Here is a 25,543-nt window from a genome sequence, read left to right on the forward strand (position 1 = left end):
AGAAGATGTCACTTTTATGATGGAGAAAACAACACGCACTTGCAACGCAGGCATCTCTCAGAAACTGAGTCAGAGGGAGACATTTTAAAGCAAATTCTTGCTGAAACCCTCCATTTAAATGATATGATTGACTTTTCATTGAAATTTACCATTTTAAAGAAACAAATTAGACAATAAGAGAATGAGAAAACTTTGGTTTCTGTGCTACACAAGCAGTGAGGAGATTGGCAAAAATGTTGCAGGAGGCCTTCCCCTGAAGAGATAGTAAAAAATTTCCCCTAAAACATGTCTGAACTCTACTTCCCTAAGCTCCCTCGGACTCAAATTTGTCACTGTGGGAACCATCTGACAGTTTCTGTAAGTGCCTCTAGGTAGAGATATGAATCAGATTAGCTCCTCAGCTTGGAACGGTTTTCCTCCCGGCCATGCCCACGTGCAGAAGCGCACCCAGATGTTCGCAAACAACTGCACTTTCATCCATTGCCTTCCAGAATCCCTGTCAAGAAACACTGTAGAATTATCACTTTATAAATATGTTGCAAATGAGATCCAGTAACAAAATACGGGTGTTGTTTATTCATAAGGTATAGCAGGCCATTAGCGGGAACATAAGTCTGCTGGCATTGCTTATTTCAACATTTCACAGAAAGATCACAGAACGTGCCTTGGCTGTGCCATGTTTTCTCTAACCCCTTGGCATGGAACAGGGAAGTCAGTGGGGCAATCAGTATGTAAGGTTAGAGCAGAGCAGGACCTAGCCCAGCCCAACCTCTACGCTGGCAATGTTACTCAACATCCTTCGGCTTGATAGTGGAAAGTAAGAAATGAAATTCCAGTCTCCTTGGCAATCCCATAGTCATTTTGTAAAGCCACACTCGCATCTGACAGCCAGTGGGAGTCAGAGCTAAAGGATCACAGTCAGGGATGTGCCTGAGAAAGAAGCAAGTCCCACACTGATTGCGGGCTTCCTTAAGAAACCTGTAATGGTCTGTGTCTAAAATCCCACTTCTGCTCACCGGAAACAAAGGGAACACCAAAGACTGACCATCTCCGGAGCCCAATTGTCATTCCTGCCTGGTGGTGTTTTTGCAAAATGGAAATTCTGACGTGTGTCATTCTAAAAGTACCTCGGGAGTTCTACATGTCTTGGCCCACACCTTATGTTTGCCAGTTTTCCAAGACCAAACAGGTATTCTAAGAAGCAGTCCTGAAAAGATTTGAAAGCCAGATGGACATTTCCTCTGATGTCCCAAACAGTCTACAACTTCCACAACCGGCCCTTGCCGGGCGATGCCTGAAGGTTTGACAGTGAGCGTGGGCAATGTACCTCACTCCCTCATCCCAGGCCCTCCGCCCTCCACTCTTCCTCACACCCATGACGATCGATCACTTCTGTTTGTCTGCTATTTCGTTCATTCATCTCCAGACCCTGGTTGAGTTCCCCTCTCTCCATTACATCTTCTTAGACCTCTCCAGCCATCACTCTATCATTAGATTCAGTACTGAACTTAAGCATGTCTGATGTCATTCAGCGTTGGTACATCTGTGTTCGTGTCTTACCAGATTTTAAGTTTCTCCAGTAGACTGCAAGTCCCTCAAGTACACAGCCATGCGTCTGCAGTTACCATACAGCTCTGCCTCATGGCGTCAGGGCTCACAACCAAATGGTGATTGCTTTTCTTTAATGCTTGGAGAATGGAGGTCACAGCTTATACTTTCTAAGAACCTCCCTTAGAACAGCAGGCTGGATTTACTTGATTTACACTTTCCAAAATTGATGTAAATTACAGGATGTATAATCCTAACCTGTAGTCTCTACTCACTAGCTACCAATAGTACCTCTGCAAGCTCCCCCTACCTCGGTGTGACAACCAAAAATGTTTCCAGACACTGCCAAAAGTCCCCCGGGGAGTGAAAATCATCCCTGATTGAGAACCACTGGATATATTACATTTACAGCCATAATCCAGGTAATAGTTACAAAGAGTGTATTGTAACCTTTTTCGGTCTCTGAGCCTTAGAGAGATAGGATGTCAATAAAAGTGGGCCGAAGCTCACTTTCACCCCGGGCCCTCCAGACCATCTTTTAGGCAGGCTGTTTTAGGAAACTTATGTCTGAGGATGGGGAAGAACTGGGTCACCTCTGCGCATCAGCGCTCCCTGTGGAAGCCTCAGCAGGTACAGTGATGCTTGGACGTGGTGCATGAGAAACAGCTCCCTTTCTTTCCACTTTCGGAAGCAGTAGCATCTGACAAAGAAGAGAGACGTGCTTTCCTGAAACAATATTTCTCCTTCCTGGAGCCTGGGAGATCTCGCTTGGAGTAAATTTCATAGATTTTTTAAAATCTCAGAGCCAAAAGAAAAAAGAGTCAGTCTATCAAAAGACAACCCAGATGACATGGCCTGGGTCCACACTGACTTTGTGTGCGGACACCAGCAAGGGGGCACCCTTCCTCCCTGTGGGCTCCACTGATTGGTGTTCTAGCCTCGTATCAAGCTCCTGAGAGGGGAAAGGAAAATTTGACTCTATCTTAGAAGTTGACTGGTGAACCAGTAAAGAGACAAAAATGAGTAAACACTTCCTGAGAAGGTAACAATTAATTCTAAAGATGGCAATTTATCACACAGCTGCAAAGGGACACAGAAGAGCCTGCGGTGTGCTTTTAGGTGGTCGATTCATTGCTGCGTCTGAAATTTCATTTGTCTCCCTTACGCACAGATACACAAAAGAGTGGGGACGGAGACTTGGCGGAGCAGAGAACAAAGGAGATGCAGGAAGGAGAACCCTGTTCAGGTTATTAATGGAGTGGACTCAGATTTCATGAATCTTAACATTCTGCTCTTGGCACGGGCAATCGATCACCGAGGATGCTACAATGCACCAAACAATTAGGGCACACGCTAGACAAGGGGGGTGGCCATGTGTATCAGGGTTGTGCAGCTGGGCTGTGGGCAAGCACCAGAGGCTGAGAAGGAATGGAAAAATGGAAAAGGGATTCTTATCTCTCTCTCCCCCGTTCCTATTTGTATTCTCATTTCAGGTCCCTTTGTCCTATTCCCATCTCTCTTTAATGAGTTCACAAAAAAAGCATTTAGTTGTAAAAACAAAGATCCATATTTACCTAAAACATTAGGGTACTTTGAAGTACTGCCACAAGACTGCTCTAATGACACATTTCTCTCTGCTGAGTGCTCCCATATATCCCAGGTCTCCTACTCTCCTGCTATCCCTCCTACACTGTAATATCTTCCTAATGTGGTGGATGGAGGTGGATGATATAAATATAAAAACACATGAATAATTGAATAAAACTCAGTTAAGACTATGGTCATTAGACGCAGCCAAGTGCATTCCTTAATTTCAACATTGTAAAGGAAGAGAGCTGGCATTAATTAATGATCTCTTATATTGCAGGTATTCTGACACACTTCACCCATCCTTCCATCTATCTGTCCCTCCATCCATTCATCCATCCATCCACTATTTTTATGCAAAAAATGTGTTGAGTGTTTACTAAGTAGCAGGCACTAACCTAGGTATCTTCCCAAATGAAGCCTAAAGCCTATTTATTAGGGGAGGCAGACGTGAAAAGACAATTGCAATGGAGTAGAATGAATTGTAGGATGGTAACCAACTCATTGCCAGGAAAATACACAGGAGAGGTACATGGAACTCAGACAGGATATCCCCAAAGAGGTAAAATTTGAACTGGGTTTACTGGGAAGCATATGAACCAGCCAGAGAAGGGGAAAGGGACTGGAGTGGAGACCGAGTTGTGAGGAGACGAACCAGCATGTTTACGGCATAAAAGAGAAACATTAATTTGAGAATTCATGCTGGTAAGCAAGTGAGCATGGCTAGAGCATTGTGAGGGAGGGATGGGCTACTAGGAGCTGGAACCAGAAAGAAGGCAGCTTCGATCATGAAGCCTGTCATCCTAAGAAGATGAGATTTTGTCCTGAAGGCAGTGGGATCCTTTGGAAGATTTAAGCTAGGAGATGGCTCAGTCAGGTATGCGATGCAAATGTTATCCTGACTGCACTGAGGAAACTACCAAGGTGGGCAAGACTGGAGTCCAGAAAGCGTTTGTGAGACTCGTCAAGTAAACAGGACAACAGCAGTGATGACGGAGAGAAGTGGATTTAATAGCTATTAAGTAGGAAAAGGAGATGTCAGGATGACTCATGTAACCCTCAGAGCGACGCCGTAGGTAGATATTGATACCAATACCCACTTCACGGATGCGTCTGAGCAAGGTTAAGGAACTTACTCAAGGTCATACAATAATAAACCAACAGAGACATAAACTCTTCCATGTCTTTTCTTCTCGCTGAACTGAGCATGATTTATTGCTCTATGGAGCTCTTATAATGGGTTAAATCCTAGGGATTAAAAATGAGTACGAAATATTTTCTGGCAACAAGTCGCTCAGAACCGGCTAAACAATTAGAGACCTCATGATACCATGCCCCGTCTCTTGCTTTAATCCAGCGATTTCAACCTTTTTCATCTCATGGCACACATAAATTAATTACTGAAATTCTGCAGCACACCAAAAAATATATTTTTTGCTGATCTGACAAAAATATAGGTATAATTTTGCTTCATTCACACTGGATGGACATTGTTGTGTTGGCTGTTGTCATCTTTTTAATCTGACAGTCTAAAGGAAAAGAGGTCAGTGCCCTGACTCGATAGTCAGGTATTGCATGTTTCCAAAACTCCCGTGGCACACGGGTTGAAAATCACTGCTGTAATCCAAGCAGTACCTTCTGGGGTAGCTCTTTGATAAACTAATAAGTCTCATAGTCCAGAAAAGAATCCAGGCATTCAGTTTATCATTTTCCCTTGCTTGATTTCATTCCATTACCTACATAATCCCCTGCTCTGCTTATGTCCAGCCACTTTCAAATTTCTGCAGTCTGTAATGTCATTTTCTCTGAATTGTCACTTAGCCAAACTATACATATTTAGCTCTTTTAATTTTTTTCCTAAGTCGTTCCTTCAATTCCCCTAATCCTGTTTCTTCTATCTGGCCTACCTCCAATTTGTCTACATTTTGAAAGAGCCTATGGAAGCAAAAGATACAGTCCTCTTAATAATTCTGCTTAAACACCATGCATTTTCATCGTTTTCAAGCCCTTTTTCATTACTTGGGAAATTTTGCACTAAAATGACATTATATCTCTTGAGAAGCCTGTCTACTCCAACTGTTCCTTCCTCCGAGGAGACTCACATACCACCCACCTTTTCTATCCCAAAGCATAATGATGCAGGAGAGGAATGGTAAGTGTAATTAACATACTACTAGGCAGTCAGGATCTATTTCTGGAATTAGTTAGTAGTAAGGTTTTTTTTGTTGTTGTTCTTTTCAGGCTACAGGAGGGTGTAGGAAGAATAAAAATAAAATTTATCTGCAAGATGTTCCTAAAAGGAATGCATTTATGACATTCTTATAGGGCTTATTTGCAGCTCTTTAAAAGTAATTGACTATCTAATTAGAGAGATAGATCACATCAGTATAGAACACATATATAGATAAATACTCCTTTTTATAGCTTCCACTCTCATAGATTTAGAAACATACAGCGTGAAACCCACTCAATATTTTAACTCTTAGGCTTTCTCTGCCTACATACATTTCCTACTACGGAGCTTCAAACATGCCTGAAAAGCTCCCTACTTTTACCATGTATTTAAATATTCTTTTCTGATCTCTAAAGACAGAGATTTCCCATGGTACACATACACCACACACACACACACACACACACACACACACACAAAGTGAACATCACTCTGAAGAATTTCCCTCCAGTGGGTTGAAATACTCTGATAACGTTGAGAAGAATATAATGAGTTTAATTTTCTTTTTCTTTAGGCAACTTATTTACGGCCCATTCATACCTGCTGGAAGTAGCTCAATGGGAAAGAAGGCTTGGGAATGGACTAGGAACCTAACTGAAAGGTCATTGGGGACTCACACAGCAGCACAGATGGCCTCTCTAGAGGCTCAGGCGTTAAGTAGCAGCTCAACCACTGCTGGGTCTGAGCCTGGCTAGGGTCCGCACGTCCCTACCTCAGTCACTCCATCTGAGAAATACGAAGAGGCGCCGATGTGAAGGATGCGCAGGTGCCATCACAACAAGACTGCTTGTGGAGGCCCCGTGAGAGGGCACCGACTCGAGCCCAGCAGAGCAAGACAGGGTGGCAGAGAAGGTGGGTAACTCAACAGGGAGGCAGAATTTGAATGAAGTCTTTTTTAAAAATATGTTTTTATTGATTTTAGAGAGAGAGGAAGGGAGAGGGAGAGAGAGCAAAACATCAATCAGCTGCCTCCTGCATGTTCCCTACTGGGGGTCGAGCCCGCAACCCGGGCATGTGCCCTGACTGGGTATCGAACAGGTGACCTCTCCTTACCTGGGACAAGGCTCAGCCAACTGAGCCACACTGGCCAGGGCTAAACTAAGTCTTGAGCTTATTTTCCAGAGAAAGAGAATGGGTAAAAAAGCAAAAACAATAATGATAATAATAGCTAACACTTCTTGAGAGCCTACTGTGTTCAGACACTAGTCTAAACATTGGAATATATGGAGACATTTTCTTCTCACCTACCCGGTGGAATGTTGATATTATTATTATACTTTTCTTTATGAAGAAGCATCCTCTTGTGCATGTTATATGTTCCCAGGCAGAAAGCACGACATGTCTAAAATTAATCAGGGTGTGACTAGAAAGTTCAGTGCACATGAGAAACATTGGTCCATGAGGGAGAAAGAGAAGGCAGGGCTGGGAACCCACAGGGCCTTGCAAGTATGATTCTCCCTGGAAGATGAGCTCATGGCTGGAATTCATTTAACTGTGATTTTTTCCTGCAATAAACATGTTTGACTTGTTTAGAAAAGGTAATTGATGAGAGAATAAACCTCAGGAAATTTGCGTATGGAAAAAAGAAAGAGAGTGTCTTCTTCTGGGGACAGTAGGGAGCTGAAGGAAGGGGTAGGAAACAGGTCCACAGAAGGTCACTTTTCATTGTTTTGCTTTTGCCCTTAAGCTGGGAAAGCCCTGGCTATATTTGTAGGCTGAAAGGGATGACATTAGTGGCACCAATGGAAAATGGAGACATTGAATGGTGTCCAACGTCTTGGGAAGAGGCCGGGGTGGAGGGATCATGAGCACAAGATTTTGAACAGTGAGAAGAAGAGATTCTCCTACAGTGAGCACTGATGTGGGTAAACTCAGAGGTGAAGGAACTAGAAGCAACTCACGATTGATGAGCATTTTCTTTAGAAAGAAAATAGCATCTGAAACCCAGTGGTGCAGAGGTGGAGAAGGGGACTGAATTGGGAGGTTGAAAGGATGCTGATTGAAAAAGTTAGAGGTGAGGAGCTGCTGATCAAGGGAAGGAAAGGAAAAGCTTCTGAGACCAGGCTGAAGGCACTATTCCAGCTGGGTAAAGGGGAGAGGCCATTTGGAATGATCGTGAATGAATACAACAGAGGGAGAAAGGAGTTGAGGGTGACGACGAGAGGCAATTTACAGACTAATGGAAACTCGCTGAAGCAGGAAAGCAAATGGGTTTAAGTATAAGAACTGAGATATTAGGGTTTAAGGCGTCGGAGACTTAGCAGTTAAGGGCAATGCAAAGACACGGGGTGAGGCCAGCAAGGCGGGTTGTTGCGTACAGAGGGCCTGGCTGCTGTTGGAGTTCAAGCCATCGTCATCTTACCTGAACTGAGGCCATAGCCACAAAACAGGTCCCTACGGCTTGTCTTTTGCCCCTTTACAATCTTTTCTGACATGGCAGCCAAAGTGATCTTTCAAGAGCAAACATCACCTCATGTCACTCCACTTCCTAGGATATTCTAATAGTCTGCCATTAAACTTTAATAAAATCCCAATTCCTTTCCACGGTCTATCAGGCCCTGTGCGACCCAGCCCCCTGCCGCCTCTCAGATCCCAGCTCATACCAGATCTCCTCTTTCTCCAGCCATACTCATCTCCTTTCAAACGCCCTCCACATGTTTCGACCCAAGGGCCTTCACGCTAACCATCCCTTTTGTCATAAATGTTCTTTCCCCAGGTTTTACATGCCTGGTTCTTATCATTCAGGTTCCAGCTGAAGTGGTTCCTTCTCAGAGACTGTCCCTAAAGGAGCTACCCACCCAGCACTAACCCTGTGTGACAGCCCCTGCTTTATGTTCTTGATAGCATTTGTCAGTGCTTACAATATTTTCTTGCTAATGTATTTACTGGCAGTCTCCACCCCCACACCCAGAACGTATGTTCCGAAGGAACTAGGATCACAATTACAATTTTCTGTGTTGTTTTTGTTGCAGCCTCAGAGTCTAGAAGAACTAGGGGAAAGGATTACAATTAAAAAGCAATTGACATGTATGAATCAAATCGGGCACAGTATCTCCAGCTTCTGGTTCAGAGTTTTTATTAAAATTAAATAGAGAGGCTAATTAGACGACAGGAAAACTACTGAACTCCACAGTTCCCACCAAGCAAGGAAAAAAATCCAAGGTAAGGCATGAGAAAAGAAAAGAACCAGAAGCTGAGCTGAGAGGCTGGGGCCTTAAAAAGGTGGCTCACGCTGGGATTCTGAGCCAAAGCCTTCATTTTACTTGCAGAGGTTTAACGGTCTCAGATAAGGATGACGAACTTACAGAGGCGAGCCCCAGTGAGAAACAAGACACAGGCAGGAAGGGGCAGAATAGCAGCTCGGGCACCTGAAACCTGGTGATGAGCCGTCCTGATTACTCTTCCAGAAAGTCCACAGAATGTTATTTGCAGAGACTGTATCACTGAGAGACATTTATAATTTAAAGTGCAAACATTTTACCTACTGGGGATTGAATTGCATTGCTTCCTTCGAGTTTGCTAAAAAGATAAAGTGTGAGGTAATAAAATAAAAGCCTTGGTTTCTGCACCAAGCCTCTTTCTGACCTCTTTTCCTGAGGCTCTCTGGTTGATCTTACTACAAACGTAGTTTTAAGCACAGGAGACATATTGAGATTTGAGTCTGGGAAGAAAGTTTGAAAGAATTAACGTGTAGCTGAGGGGCCAATCCCATTTTTTTTTTTTTAACCCTCATCCGAGGATATTTTTTCCATTGCTTTTCAGAGAGAGGGAAGGAAGGGGGAGAGAGAGGAACATTGGTGTGAGAGAGACACATCAATTGGCTGCCTCCTGCACACACCGGGTCCAGGGATCCAGCCTGCAACCGAGGTGCACGCCCTTGGCCCAAATCGAACCCGGGACCCTCTAGTCCAGGGGCTGATGCTCTAACCACTCACCCACACCTGCTAAGGCGCCAGTACCATTTTTAAGTTGGTTGCACCATGTTGCTACTCTGTTAGCAATAGCGATGGGGACACATTCATCAAAAAGGCAGCAAAGTCAGTCTTCTTTTTGGAGTCGGCATGGGAGCCAAAGCCACGTATGCTCTTGAGCATGAGGACCTGGGGCCTTTCTCAGGAAAAGACTGGAGAACTAACAGACGCCCTTTGCCAGTTCAAATACTTCTTCAAATACTTGTTAGCAAAGAAAACTCCATTGATAGCCACTAGTGGGTGAATCGCCTCCAGGGGAAATATGCCACTTCTTCACACTAGGAAGAACCTTCCTAGAAAGGCTTGTGTTTTGAATGATCTAAAATAGATCATTTAGCCCGGCTGGAGTGGCTCAGTGGTTGAGCGTTGACCCACGAACCCGGAGGTCACACTTTGATTCCCGGCCAGGGCACATGTCTGGGTTTGAGGCTCAGTCCCCAGTAGGGGGTGTGCAGGAGGCAGCCACTGACGATTCTCTCTCATCATTGAAGTTTCTCTCTCTCTCTCCCTCTCCCTTCCTCTCGCTGAAATCGATAACAACATATTTTTTAAAACATAAAATAGATCATTTAAGTGCAACACAGGAAACAGAACACTCCATGCCATTCAAAAAGAAAGGAATCATCTGGGAGAAACACTAAAACAAGCTAAGATTGGAGGCAAAGACTGTGAAAACTACTCTTCATCCAGCTTTGGGTGGAGATGCCCATTATTATTACTAATAATCAGAACAATGACAATAAATGAATTTAATCCTCAAGCAGGAGGCATAATTGGCCGCGTGGGCATGAAAGTCTTATAATAACCCCGGCCTCAGCTGGGCCTGGGCAGCGCCAGTGGTAAGAACTAGGGGAAAGAATTACAATTAAAAAGCAATTGACATGTCGGAATCGAATCGGGCACATTATCTCCAGCTTCTGGTTCAGAGCTTTTATTAAAATTAAATAGAGAGGCTAATTAGACTGCAGGAAAACTACTGAACTCCACAGTTTCCACCAAGCAAGAAAAAAAGCTGAGGCAAGGCATGAGAAAAGAAAAGAACCAGAAGTTTTCCAGTTCCCGACTTCTGGTTACCAGTATTCTCCTGAGGAAACAAGTGAGTGAAGCACAGAATGGCGGTAAAGTGTGGAAACCAAGCCACATATACACAACACACGGCTTCTTGATATAAAAAAGTATGTTTCCGTGACATTAGTGAAATCACATCCATGACAATTATATGATCTGTTCAATGTGTATGGTCACTCATTAGCAAACAGCTAAAATCGTGATGAACACAATGCACTCATGCATTTCCATCAGTGCTCTCGCATGTGCCTGCGAGGCTCTGGCTTGGTTTTCACTGCCGAAGCCCATGCCTTTGGCACAGCACAGAGGCAGGAGTCAGGAGAGCTCACAGCAGGAGGCCTGGAAGCCCGTTTAGCATGGCCATGACAGTCAATCTGGCTTTGGAAACTTTCCTTCAAGCTGTCCCACATCACTCCGTCACAGTAACGGGACAGTGCTCCATCCTGTGGGAGACCCTTTGAGTGGCCTTCTGCTGGCCCTTCAAACGTGGGCGTTAACCAGTCACTTAACATGGTCAAATCTGGTAGGATTCCAGATGTCAGATCCAAACTGTAGTCCAAAGACGGAGAAGCATGGAACAGCATGATTCCTGTGGCAGGGCCTTCGCATGGGCTGTTCGCTTGGACTGGAACACCTTTCCTCGTCCTCCTTTGCCCACCTAACTTCTCAGCCTGAGCAGCGCAGCTCCTAGGCCGCATCCTCGGACAAGCCTTCCCGGATCAGAACCCCAGCTCAGGTCCCTTTCTGCTTTCTCAGCAGCTTGTCCCTCTGCCGGACAGGCCATGATTGGGATTAAATAATTATTTGTGAAATTGGTTTGTTCTATGCCTTCTTCCCATGAAGGCAGGCAGCATACTTCTGTTCTATTCACCCTCCATCTCCTTCCAGATCCTTCTGTCCAGATCCTTCCAGATGCTAATGGCAGTAGCCATTAACTGATTACTGAGCAATTAATCTTCCCCTTTTAATTCCCCACCACCATCTTGAATTCCACAAAATGCTGATAAAAAGACGACCAAGACCCACTTTGCAAATGCTGCTTCTGCCTTACAAACAAGCTCCCAAAATATAGATTTGCCAGCATCTCCAAAGTCCTCTAAAGGAAAAGTAATTCCGCCGGCCACCTGGCTCTCCCTCTCCTCGGGGAGCCTTGGGGAGAGGCTGAAGGCTGGGAGAGCTGGCCGAGGCCTTGTTCGTTTGTCAAATCATTACCTCGGCCTCACTGCCTGAGCTCTTTAGGACGCAGCGTGACTTAACCACACGAGACACGACAAAGCCATCTCTGATATTTCCTAACATCATCGCCTTTCATTGCACATGGCAAAGGAAAATGTCTCGAATTTGAAAGGGATGCTGGGATGGGAAAAATGTTTACAACAGCAAAAAGAAGAAAATCCCCTTACAAAAATACCCAGCGTGGTGGGGATGGAAATAGAACTTAGCTCACCGAAAATGGAGGGGGAGAGAGAGAGGGAGAGACACAAACACGCCTTAATTTCCCTCTTGCTGATGATGCGAGTGGCATTGTTTATGTGACTTATATGTCCCTCTAATTACTATGCACATGGCCGATTAAAACAAAACCAAGTTGTCTAGACGTTCACACCAAATCGTCCAAGTCAAAAACATGAATCTCCCTGTAGCTGTTGGAGTCAAAAGAACACTTCATAGGTGCTTCCTCTATGGCTTTCAGAGCAAATTCTGCTATTTATCTTCTTTCTTCTTCAAATATGTTGATCTACTTCAGAGCCTCCAGCAACCTTTGTTTTCTGGTTAGAAATGTTGATAGAAATGATTCCCTATAGAAATAGCCTGGGGGACATCCTGGCCATCTCCACTCGAATTTCCCCCAAAACCTCCTATTCGTGATTTCCTCACACTGGCCTCCAGTGATCTCTCCTCCACTGGATGTAACCTTTGGCTCACACTCAGTGCAATTACTAAGTGAAGTTGTAATTCTAGCATATATATCCAACATTAATTCACTGATTTTTCCCCCTCGTGGTTGGAGGCCCATCTATGTTCTTAGAATGTATAATTGGACAATAAGTATGTAGAGGTAATTCTTTTTCTACAGCACTTACCAACTTAGTACAGGTAAAGTTAAATGAATAAATATATTGTAGTGATCAAGCGGAAGGCAGCAGAGAGCCAAGTGAACAGACTTCGTCATCAAACACGGTAGGATGAAACTCAATGGCCTGCAAACAGCCTGATGCCACAGCATAAAAATTTCAAAGCGACACCTCCGATCTAAGCCTCTCCCCTCTCAACAACGTAAGCATCTGGGTGAAGCAGAAGACAGAGCTGTGCTCAACCCTGGCTGTAAAACATTCAGTGGCTTATACATGTTATTTCATTCATATTCCCTTTGAGGGGGCTAGGGAATGAGTATTAGGGTAAAAGTAAAAAAAACAGAAAAAAAAAAAAAATCACACAAACACAGAGGCCCCTAAGGGAAACAGAAAAAGAGGTAAACATTTTACTGCAGTATAGAGGACGAGTTATTACAATAATTCTTACCGGCGTGTTGCATTGATAGTAAATTTTAGTATATACAGGGCATCCCAAAAAATGTATGCACACTTTAACAGCTGATCCCTATTACATTTTGAAAATTAAATGTATTTTAATAAATACTGCCTTTATAATTATTCAAAGTGTGTGTACATTTTTGGGGACACACTGTGTATATATGTAATATTCAAGGCTTCACATAGTATGTGCTACTCTCAAAACTCCATGCTTTTCTGAATTTATAGTTGTGTGTGTGTGTGTGTGTGTGTGTGTGTTTGTTGTATATGCTTGACTGAACAAATTATACCAAAACCAGGATGCCAACACAGGGCAGCTGAAGGAACAGTGGTACAGAACATGAATCTTAGAGAGCAGCTTGGGGTTGTGAGACCTGAAGTGTAAGTGCTGGTGTGAGGTCTATTGATAAAGACTTCAGATTCCAGAGAGAGGGGGAAAAGGGGGGGGGATCAAACTGTTTTCTCAACAAGTGCAACACTGGATGCCTGAAGGCTTTGGACACATGCCCTCGCATGTATTGGTGACGACGATTTCCAACCTACAGGTCCCTCCCAGGCGGACTGGCCATCAAGGGTGAGCATGGGTAAGACACTCTCCAGACAGACCAAGTCTCAGCGCTGGCACTTTGCACCCGCCCTTTCTCAGGAGGCCACAGGAGACGCACACCTTAGGAACAGGAGAGTGAACGCAGAAAGGCAAAGCTTGGGGCTTAACAGAAAAGTGAATCCCGGGACTGCCCAGAATGAGGGACAGGACGACAGCCACAGGGCAGGCCTGCAGCGCCCAGGTGTGATGGCAGGCTCTGGCAGGGGCTCTCCAAGAAGAAAGTGGGATGAGGGACAGCCTGTGGTCTATGTGGAGGGGAGCTTATGACTGTGCAAGCTGTGACACTGACAGGCGGTTAGAAAGATAAGCTAAGGAGCTAACGAGGGCATTTATTAACTAGGAATTGCAGAGAAAGGGGCAGAACAGACATCTGATAGGGGCAGGCACTTAATCCGCCTTTTTCACTGTTGTGCCTTAAGTCCCTAGAAGAGGGCCCAGCAGATTCTTAGTACCCAGCGAAGACTTGTGGCCTAAATGAGTACATGTGCTATCTTATAGTTTCTCAATAGATAAAAGCCATAACAATGTAAACTCGAACCACTGTTTCAATCAAAACGTGACTGAATTTATTGGGAAATTGGAGGTGAGGAAGTGTATGTGTGTCAGGAGACAGAGGGGGTGAGAAAAGTCGGTAATTTCTTCTAGAGTCAGAAGTGATTAGTTAATATATAAAACTGAAAATGAAGAAATGAAGCATGCTGTTAGAAATAGGGAGGAACTGTCTGCAAAAGCAAATAAAAGGGTACGAGTGTAGAGCAATTTCACAAGGCATGGTGAGGTGGGGAAGAGAGTGTTCTTCTGGAGACATCTGCTTGTTTTCTCTCAGGCCTCTAGATACTATCAACTTGGGTTTCTCAGGAAACAAACTCTGAGACCTAGTTTTGTGTGTGGGCAGTTTTGGGGGCAGTGCCATCGCAGTCTGGGGAGAGGAGGGGTTGCAGCAAAGATCTCAGCTGACCCCAACACTCACGGGGAGCGCTTGAGCTGGAAGGCCCTTCCCGGTCATCCAGACAAGGAGCTGGGTCTTTATGTATCAGCCCACCCCTTCAACTACTCACTGGACATTGGCCACCCCCAGGAAGAGTTTGACCTTGGGTCAGGTGGCTTCTTTAGTGAGGGCAGTTCAGCTAACACTCCCAGCAGCTGACATAACCGTCCCTCTACCCTAAAGGGGGATCTGGGTACTATGTGACGTTGAAAGCTCTGTGAATGTTGTATTTAGATAAAAAAATAAATTAAAACATAAAATTAATGCATGCTTATTGTTTAAATTTTAAAAAGGCCAGTAAGCAATTTGCCCCTGGACATACATCTTTGAATGATGAAACCAGAACTTGAAACCAGGTTGGCCCATCTCTAAGTCTCTTGCATGTGGCTCAGCAACTACACCGTCTCTGAGATTCTTCCAATATTAACATTCCATGAGACTATAATCTCAAACCAATGAACAAAAGATTTGCAAGAAATACTGTAAATTTAGTCCTCGAGACCAAAATATGTTTTAAATGCAATCACTTTATTGTTACGTGGTTTACTGTGGCATTGTCTGGCCCAGCCAGCGTGGCTCAGCAGTTGAGCATCGACCTAGGATCCAGGAGGTAGAAGTTCGATTCCAGGTCAGGGCACATGCCCGGGTTGCGGGCTCCATCCCCAGTCGGGGGCGTGCAGGAGGCAGCCGATCGATGACTCTCTCATCATTGATGTTCCTCTTTCTCTCTCTCCCCCTCTCCCTTCCTCTCTCTGAAATCAATAAAAGACATTTAAAAAAAAGCCACGAACATTGTCTGCATTTGAAAATAGTCTTTTCCCAGTAGACATTCAAGGCTCTATTCTTAGCGTTGACCTGTATAAACACAGATGGCTGCTGCCTCTGACACTGTAATAGCAGATCAGCGTGCTAAAGTTTCCACAGAAAACTGGCCTAAAAATATGTATGTATGGATTGATTTATTTATTATTTAAGAGAGAGGACGGGAGAGAGAGAGTGAGAGGAACATTGATTGGCTGCCTCCACCATGCACTCGGGCTAGAGGGGATCAAACCTGCAACTTTTCTGGCTGGGATGATGCTCCAACCAACTGAACCACACTGGCCAGGGCAAGAAAATATTTAAGAACCCTACAAGACTGTGTGCTACTTTAGGCAGAAAGGTATTCATTTCATTTTTTGTTTTCCCAAAGCCTGGCACTCATGAGGTGCCCATTGTTCGTGGAAAAGGTCGTAGGCTCCATGGGAAAAGGGATTTTTTTTGGTCTGTTTTGTATATTTCTGTAATCCAGTGATTAGGACAGTACCTGGCCCATAATAGGTACTCAATTTACTCAAATATTTGTTAACTGACTATAAAGCCCAACTAAAATTGAAGTTAAAGGTGGGCCACAGTGATAAATCTCAGGTCCTCAGGAACTCGACTTTGGAAATTGAGCATTTTCTAAATCAGATTAAACTCTCTGTTAGATTATGAATCTGACATTTTATCGGCAGACCCATGGGCTGTGATATGCTTTAATTACGGCCCCATCTTTTCAACCAGGACCGCTGTTGCATGCTCCTTCTAAACAACAGAGCCAGAAATTCCTTAGCAATCACCCTTTCTTTGAATGAGAAACAGGAGAGAATCAGACACTATAATTTTTATAGCACATGCATAGAGAATTATTTTTTTTAAGTAGCCCTTTCAAAAACTTAAAATTAAGAAGGATACAAAGGCAATTAGATTATGGTAGTGACGAAGCAATGGGATTACTCTGTCTAGTGTGTTCCTTAAGCGGTCAGGAATAATATTTGCACAAGTTACATCAGATTGATTCTTGCAGACAGGCACTCAATAAAGACAAAAGAACACAGGAAAAAATAGATGCCTGAATGGAGGAGGGGGCGACACAGAAGACACAGATGAAGGCATCAATTATGACTGGCTTTAGAATGAAAACAACCAAATAATAAAACAAACAAAACAAAAATAAATGGCAACAAAACAAAGCCCATTTGCTTCTGTTCTCTTTAGTAAAAAGTGTCGACTTCTACCTCTGTCCCGGCTCTGAGAGCCGCTTTCAAATGCCGTCCCCTCCCCCTGTCAATACCGCAAGCACTCTCTAACAGGACAGGCAGGGCAGTGGGAACTAAGAATGATAATAAAGACAATGAGAAATGGCCTCGGAGATACATTTCATGCGTCTTGCTCGCCCCAGTCTCCCTGCAGGGAGCAGCTTCCCAGGCGGCGGGCATCAGTCGTCAGAGCGGCCGCTCCGAGGTAAGGCCGCTGAGCATCACTGTGCCTTGCAGTGTGCGACCCCGGGTGCGGGTGCGGGTGCGGGTGCGTGAGCGCCTCAGCATCTGCGAGGGGGAAGCGGAGACCGGCCCAGAAAGGTCTGTCATGTGATATATTTATACTGCTCAAGATGGTCCACACTGGCTCCCCATTGTTACTGCGGGTTAAAATCACTCACGTCCTTCTGCTTCCACGCAAGGTCACCTCTCAAAGAGGGGATAAATATTATGACAAGCTATTCTACCTAGTGTTTTTCCCCCATCTGCCCTGGGGGTATGTAACAGAGCAAGGGACAGGATGAGGGGACCAGTGCAACCAGAAGCAAGGCTGTCTGAGGAGATAAATTTTTCTTTGCAAATCTTCAATTGGATATCTACTCTTTCCTTACATAATGCTTTAGATAAACAAGATTTCCTGTCTTGAAGAGCCCTGAACTAAATTTGAGGAGACCATTTGGAAGAGATAGGTAAACAGATGCTACAACTACTCAGCAGGAGCTGCTCCATAAAATGAGGTCACATTCTGCGGCATGACATCACCTGGGAGCTTGCTGGAAGTGCAGAATGTCAGGCCCCACTCCAGCACTGAATCACAATGCACAATCTGGGCTTTAACGAATCATCTAGGCGATCTGTACTCATATAACAGTTTAAGAGGCATTATTCTAGACAATGCACGCGATCTCTCTCTCCTTCAGCCTCCCACTCTCCTTTCCGCCTCCCTCCCTCCCTCTCTCTCTCACACATGCACCATCAGACGGAAAGATAGAAGAGACTGCATTGCATATACAAGTCAATCAAATTTCTATCAAGCGACTCTCAGTGACTGCTAGCCACCACAGATACGGTGTCGTTCCCCTCCCCAGCCACTTCATGCCTGGATGATGAAACACCAAGGAGAACCTTACGTTCTCCATTTAGCTAACAGAACTAGCTCTCTAGACAAACCAAGGCATTAATTAGAAGGTTTCAAAAGGAAGACTTGTCATAACAGCCTCAGTGTGTTTCTAATTTTTACAGTCATTCAAACATGCACCAGAAAGGTACGAAAGCACATCCCACCACACCTACTGCCTTGTCAGAGACAGGATGGAAATATCCATCTTGAAGCCTGGTTAGCAATGATCACTGCTGGAAGTCATTTCCCTGTCATATATAAATAGAAATAAAAATATCTTTTTTAAGAAAAAAAAAATAGAACCAATTCTTGGACCTCAGTTTAAGCTGGAATCATTGATTTTATTTTATTTTTTTTACAAATCAAGAGACATTTATTAAGTAGTTTATCTTCTACATAGGGATGGTCATCATGGAACCGCTTCTGATAGCTTTGGGCAAAGAGGGGGGTATATAAAGGAATAATTATTTATATTATTATTTTAATTAGATCAAAGGTATTCCACTCATTTATCTCATCCTTAGACAACCTATCTGCAAAATGGGCAGATAGTTCTTAAAACAACATAATTACAGAGTATTTCTGCTTGCTCTCATCTCTTCTCTTATCAACATTCCTTAGCCTTCCCCCATGTAATTCTTTTATATATCCATTCAACTGTCCCTATATGTGAAAAACACCTTGTTAGATACTGTTGAAAAAAATTAAGATATTTGGGATAATATAAATCTACTGGAATGCTGGTTAGATGAGGAAAGTTTGGAAGCTAATTGCCATGGAAGAGGTCAAATGACTAATTAGTAAGTAAATAAAAAATAAAATTCAGATGCCAATGTGACCTGGATTAGAATGTAACTGAAAACAATATAACAACAACAATAACATCTTATTAGGTCACATCAATTTAAAGCCCTTGACTTACATTATCTTAACCTATCCATCCATGAAGTTGATGTTTTAATCTCCATATTTCACATGATGGAACTGAACTCCAAAAAGCAATTTGGCCAAAATCGCCCAGCTGGTAAGTGAAGGTCTACCTGGAGTCATGGTGTGTTTTTGTTTTGTTTTTGTTTTTTTAAATATATCTTTATTGATTTCAGAGAGAGGAAAGGAGAGGGAGAGAGAGAGCTAGAAACATCAATGATGAGAGAGTCATTGATCGGCTGCAGCCCGCAACCCGGGCATGTGCCCTGACCGGGAAACGAACCCTGATCGCCTGGATCCTAGGTCGACGCTCAACCACTGAGCCACGCCTGGCTGGGCTGGAGTCACGGTTTTAACCACTTCTTGATCCATGAGCGGAGCCTCCCAATGCCTCCTTCACTGCACTCCTTTCCTTCACACCAGGCTGCTTGCAAATAGCTGTCTTTGTCTAGCTTGAACATGAGTATTATAGCCCCCTCTGCAGAGAAGCACTCATTGAATTAATGCACTTTCTTTTCTTCAACAAGCATGTGTTGAGCCCCGCTTTGTGGTAGGCACAGTTCCAGGCCCTGAATGTCAGGTGAGCTACACAGATTATTCCTGCCCTCAGTCTAGTGGTTTCTCATAGTATCTTCCATCAATGTTCTTCCAAAAGATCATGAAGAAGATAGGTAACTATGGAGCCAGCCTAATCACAGGGTTGTGACCAGGACTAAATGAGTTCACACGACATGCTTGGCCATGAGAGAACAAAAAAGGTAACTAGAAGCAGATAGGAGGCTCCCGCCAACCTACCCAGGCACATACAATCAAGTAAATGAGTCTCAAGATAATTTCCTATCCATACCAAAGAATAGAAGCAGTGGGCCATTAAAATAATTTTACTTGCCTTATTTAAAGGTAAGTTTTAGGAGAATTAAGAATTAAGTAATTTGGGAAAGAAATAAGGAGAAAAAAATTAGAGAGGGAAATTGGTGATATTGCATTTCTGAAAATGCTAGGAGCATCCCTTGCTACCACAATGACAACAAATAAGTCCTAAGGAAGGAGAATTAAGGACCAGAATCCAGCAAGAACTATCGGGCCCAGCAGAGACCAGGAGGCATCCCCAGAACTCCTTATTCTTAAGGCCAGGACCCAAGAGCAGGAAACCCTGCTGCGAGAGTGCCCACTGGTGAGCCTCAGCACAGAGCCGGCCTCTGGGGGGCAGGGCGCTTGGAAGCGAGACCCCTCCTGTATTAAGTACTTTCTCCCTGAGAAGGTCTGGTGGATTGCTGCCCGCCTCTTCATATGTTTCGACCAATATTGACTGAGGGTTTACTCTGTGCTTCTGTGCTCTATAGCCTGAAATAAAGATCTTGCCATCCTAGAATTCACATTCTAGCAAAAAGGCACAATAAACCAATAAATATGTGATACAACATCAGGTACCGGTAACTGCTATGAGAAACAACGAAGCAGGAGGTGACAGAGAGAGCTATTTTATAGGGCATAGCGGAGAAGGATCTCTCTGGAAGGTGCCATATAGGCAGCAGCTGGGTAAAGTAAGGGAGTGAGCTCTGCAAATAGCTGGAAAAAGCCGCTTCAGGCAGAGCGAGTAGCGAGTGAAAGGACACAGACCTGCTTGATATGTTCAGGCAGGGCTGGGCCCTAAGAAAGCACTTACCTAAGGTGTAAGTAACCTTGAGGGGGTGCCCCAAACTCAGTTATCAATATATATAATATTTTTTGCAATATTTAAAAATTAATTTTAAGCAAAATAAGCCAGTCAAAGACAATCACAGGATCTCACTCATATGTGGAATCTAATTAACAAAATAAATTGATGAAGGAACAGATCCAGAGACACTGAAGCATGAAACAAACATGAATTTCAGAGAGAAGGGGGCAGGGTGGGAAGAGATTAACCGAAGAACTTACATGAATATGTGCATAATTTGTGCTGTGAAGGCCTGGGGGGAGGGGGGATACAGGGGAGAGGGGGTCAGTGCGGGGCAACAAGTGGATATCTGTAATACTTTAAACAATAAAGATAAATTTTAAAAAATCAGTGCCAAAAATATCTACGATAAAACAAAATATTAACACCTATATACAGGCAGGATTGGGCTCTGCAATTGCATAACCCTACGTTACTCACCTCTCCCCCATGCTGGTCCTGTGTTGAAGGGAGTTCAAGACGACTTGTGTCCCTACAGCAGTGTGCTAGAAAATAGCACGGAGACGGAAGGAAGACATCCATACACCACATGGTATAAATTTTGGCCTTAGACTTGGCCAAGCAGCCTGTTAGGTGGTTGGAAAAAGCACCGGGAGCTCTAAAAATATCTGCAGAACTCCACAGTGAGTAGCCAAGAGCTGGCCCCACTTCCTCCCAGCTGTTCAGATGGCTCAAAATAAGATCCAACACTTGGTCAGCAGTTCTGGTGGAAATTCTACCCAAAAAGTATTATAACCTAATGAGAAGGGCGTCTCTCCAACTTCTCCTAGCAACTCGCCGATTTCCAGCCTGTCTGCAATGAGGACCTTCTCCGAGGATTTTTTTTAAGTGGCTAAACTCACCTGTAGACAATACTGACCTCATCCACTGGAATTAAAGTATTAAAGAGGGAATGAGAGGAAACCACACTACATTCTCCTCCCTGGCTTATTTGTACTGTTAATAGGAAAGCCTTTAAGAGGGAGGTAAAACACATCAAGTTGTTTTTTTGTTTTTTTTTTAATAACAGGGCAATTCCAGAGAGAAAATGTCACTGGAGGGTCTTACCAGGTAACAAGTAAATTAGAGTCCAATTTCCTTCTCCCCAAATTATTCTCTGAGAGGGGAAAAGAAGTACCTGCATGTGGGTAAGGAGAAGACAAGATATTTCTTGGCTGGCGGCAAAAGTCTAATTATTCTGAGGAATCTTCAGTGTCTTCCCCAGCTAGGAGGCTTGGCAGGAAAGAAACAAGCCCTGGAGCCTCACATTATGTAAGGCTGTTAATCAATAGTAGTTGAGTGCTGATCCTAAAAATAAACTCCCCCTGGAGGCTCTGTTGTCTAATGTTAAAAGGGATTGAAAACTGTGTGGACTCCTTGTCTCATTTCTATGAAACTGGTGACATCTGGGAGACGATGGAGGCGCCCAGAGGGGATAATTCTTGGGTAAGTAGAACTGTTCCTGATACAACTAGATCTTTTGCCTGTTAGAGCTTGGCATTTGGGCTAACAGATTTATCTTATATTCCAATCCAAGACAGCTAATTATTCAAAGAACCTGGGGAAAATTCAGTGTTTTAGCCAGTCTCAAAATGCTATTGATGGCAACATGCTGTAAAATGGGAGTGTCATATATTTTGTTGAATCATGAAATTGCTGAAATTTGACCATTCTGTTCTACAAAAATGGCAGTTTCACATGCTTCACCTTGTGTGTAATAACTGTTCAGCAAAGTCCATTTCCACTCCAGAAAATGAAAGAATCTCCCATAGAAATCTCTACTAATTGATGAGTTCAGGGCTCTGGTTCAACCTGGGACCCTTAGAGGATGTTCCTGGGTAACTGGGGGTTTGTGTGGATGTAGACAAAATTCTTCTTGTGCTTATCCAAACATACAGGAAAGCTAAGCTCCAGGAGGTTCTGTGAGTTCTGGAAGAGTCTCTTGGGTTGATGTGGTTTCCTAATGTCTCTAGCATTTAGTGAAAACTTATGGGAAAGCCCACACATGGTCATACTTCTTTCTCACAACAATCCTACGGGAAAGGTACTCTTACGCCCATTTTACAGATAATGAAACGAAGGCTTAGAGAGGCTAAGCAATCTACCCAGAGATACACAGCGGAGTGACTGGAAGAACACAGCTAAGTCCGAGGCTGAAATTCTGACTCTAAAGTACACTCCCTTCCCTTCGACATACTGGCGCTCTACCTGGAGCATGCAGTGTGAGAGATCAACTTTCTAATCACACGATTTCACGCTGTTTTGTTTTGCAATCAGCACTTCAAGGCTCACGTGTGCTTCTTACTATCCCCAGCCCCAAACTGAAAGCAAACCAGAAGACTTTCCATATAGGTAGTGTTACAATGCCTGAAAAATTTTGGCTTCCTTCTGGAAGTTTTTTTTAAGCAGTTCCCATTCGATGACCAAATTTGTGAATTTGAGATAAGAATTATATCTCACAAAGTTCTCAAGTCTTTTCTTCCTACTGTTTATTAGGATAGCTCCAATCCAGGCTGAGCATTGTGATTTTCTGGTAATTTTCTGGTGCCGGGCGGCACTGGCCAAGGTCAACGTGACTTTACCAACACCAAGCACACAAAAAATGGGTCATGATCAGTATCCTGCTACTAGCTTGTAAATGATGCAAATCGTGATTTGCACAGAATAGGCCGAGTCCTTCCTTTGCTGACAACAGCTCAGTCTGGAGGCCTTAGGTAAGAGAAGACACGTTATTCTTGGAACTGTCTTCCTTGTGGCCCTTTTCTCTGTCACAGGAACATTCTGCTCTTGGGGGCTGAAAGTTACCACTAGAAGACTCCTGCTTCTCGCTGTGGCTTCTATATTGAGTGAGCACAAAGGAACCTGGTGTAGACTGAGTCGAACTTTTCTGCTTTAGAAGCTGACCTATCCGTGCCGTGGCAGTAACCTACTGACATTGGGGTCAGCTGTAATATAGTGGAAATATCCGCACAATTGTTGGGCATCGCCGGTGGTATGACCCACGGGGAGCCCAACCCAGTTCTCTCTCCCTTTTGGGGAGTGGGGAAGGCTTAGGCCAACACCGAGAGTCTGGGTCTGTCGTCTTTCACAAATCCCCTCTCTGCGCTCTCTGTTCTAGGTGCACTTGGTTACCTCCCCCAGGAATTATCACCTCTGACTTTGACGATTTACCTTCTGACATTAAACCAAGCTGGGATTTGTTGCTCTTACCACATATCCCATGGCACTCAATACAAGGCCCAGCTCCAAACCTACCTCAGCCGTGAGATCCAGCCAAGCCACCGCATACACTACCCCTCACTCCAAACACATCACCGTGTGTAGGTCACTGCCTCGCACTGATAGATCATGTCAAGCTCTCTGACCCTCTTTAGACTGTAAACTCCATGATGACAAGGATCCTGCACTCCTCTGCTTTGTAACCCTGAAAATATGTGCGGTAGACATATTTCATAGCAGAACATAATCTCCAAGACCCATAGAAATCCAGGTTGGTTTAAAACTGGAAGAGAAAAATTAAAGGCGGGCAGTAGGGTGTCAGAGACTTGAGACCTTAGAGACTTTTATTTGCTAGTACTAATTTCAGCCTCAAATTCCACTCTCACGGTCCCTCAAATCCCTATCCCCCTGAACTAGAGGCACAGAAATCAACAGAGATGACCCCATTTTCTGAGGGAGGCTCTTGCTTGAGAGGGTATTGACTTATATACCAAATGTTGGGATAGAATATTACGATAAGGTTAAAATACATTTAGTCTTACAGTTCACGATGTACTTGTTTTGAGCATTTTACTTACATTAACTGTTATCCTCACAACCATCATGGGCTCTAAGCACTAGTAGTGCTTTTTCCCAGACCCCACTCCCCCAATTTTACAATGCGATGGAGGCAAATTCTTGCTACTTCTCCCATTAAGAAGTGAGGCTCATGCCTCCTTCCCTGAAACTGAGAAATATCTGTGACTGCTTGATCAATAGAAATGGTGGACATGACACTGTGCCAGTTTCCAGGCTCAGGCTGTAAGAAAGGCTCATGCCTCCTTCCCTGAAACTGAGAAATATCTGTGACTGCTTGATCAATAGAAATGGTGGACATGACACTGCCAGTTTCTAGGCTCAGGCTGTAAGAAACTGGCAGTCTCTACTTCTTGACCCTTAGAAAACTCTCTCTGGGAGCCCTGAGCCTCCACGAAAGAAGTTCTACTACTCTGCCCTAGAGACCACATAGAGAGTCATGGAGACTCCACGGAGGGGAAATGGACCCAGCTGCACTCAGCGTTTCCAGTTCACTCACCAAGGCACAAGGCATGGGAGTGTTGTCAGACCCTCCAGGGCAGAGCAGACACTGAGTAACTCCAGTTGACTCCATATGAAGCAGAAGAATTGCCTTGCTGAGTCTTGCCCACATTTCCGACCCACCCACACAGTTGTGAGATCCAATGATGTAGTTATCTTGTTAAGCCATTAAGTTTCATGGGAAAGTTGATTTCACAGCAATAGTTAAGTAGAACATATGTGACTTGCCCAAGGTCACTTAGCTAATATGAAGAAAAAATAGGTTTTAAACCCAGGCAAGTCTGACTCTAAGCATATCCATCTAGTCACTGTGCTATAGCCTTACCAGTGGAAAAAAATAAAATTGTCCAAAGCACACTGATCATTCTGGAGGGAAAACGATCCACAAGCCATGCCATTTCTAGTTGTTAGATGACTATAAGGCATGTACATAATAAAGCTTACCTTGTTTTTGCATTTATTCAATAAATACTTACTGAGCATCTTTTAAGTGCCAGACCCTTACTTGAGAATTATCACCTAGTCGCCTGCTTTCTCAACATTATTATTATTATTATTATTTATTCAGGGAGCACCTGGAGACATACTTAATATAGGGTGAAAACCTGATGCTTGGGGACCATAGCTGTTAGTAATTCAACAGAGCCCATGAAATTCACAAGCAAGTCTGTAACAAACGAGATTATCAGAAAGATCAAAACACCAGTTACTCCCAGGGGTTTCAGCACTCACCCCAGGGCCATATCAGCTCAAAAAATTTTGTTCACATTCACACAGTTAAAAGCAGCACTGAAAGCACTTTCAGCTTTCTTTTTATTGGAAATCAACACTACCCAAGGCCTATGAGAAACAAACTGCTCAAATGATGTTTCTTAGCTTATGCTTTCAGAAGGAACCAGTGGACT

At 43.9% G+C, this 25,543-nt stretch overlaps 1 protein-coding gene across 8 annotated transcripts in view; it reads right to left on the reverse strand.

Annotated features, from left to right (window-relative positions):
• NRXN3 (neurexin 3) overlaps positions 1 to 25,543 on the reverse strand; it is a 1,308,313-nt gene that overhangs the window by 105,429 nt on the left and 1,177,341 nt on the right. For 2 of the 8 annotated variants that reach the window (XM_087818819.1, XM_087818817.1), the window contains one exon: positions 23,205 to 23,229. The exons of the other annotated variants lie outside the window; for them this stretch is intronic. In XM_087818819.1, the coding sequence (XP_087674945.1) occupies positions 23,205 to 23,229 (25 nt within the window). The remainder of the gene's footprint in view (positions 1 to 23,204; positions 23,230 to 25,543) is intronic. 8 annotated transcript variants of the gene reach the window in all.

The sequence above is a fragment of the Miniopterus natalensis genome, chromosome 1 (genome assembly GCF_054644295.1).
Source record: "Miniopterus natalensis isolate mMinNat1 chromosome 1, mMinNat1.hap1, whole genome shotgun sequence".
Lineage (NCBI taxonomy): Eukaryota > Metazoa > Chordata > Mammalia > Chiroptera > Miniopteridae > Miniopterus > Miniopterus natalensis.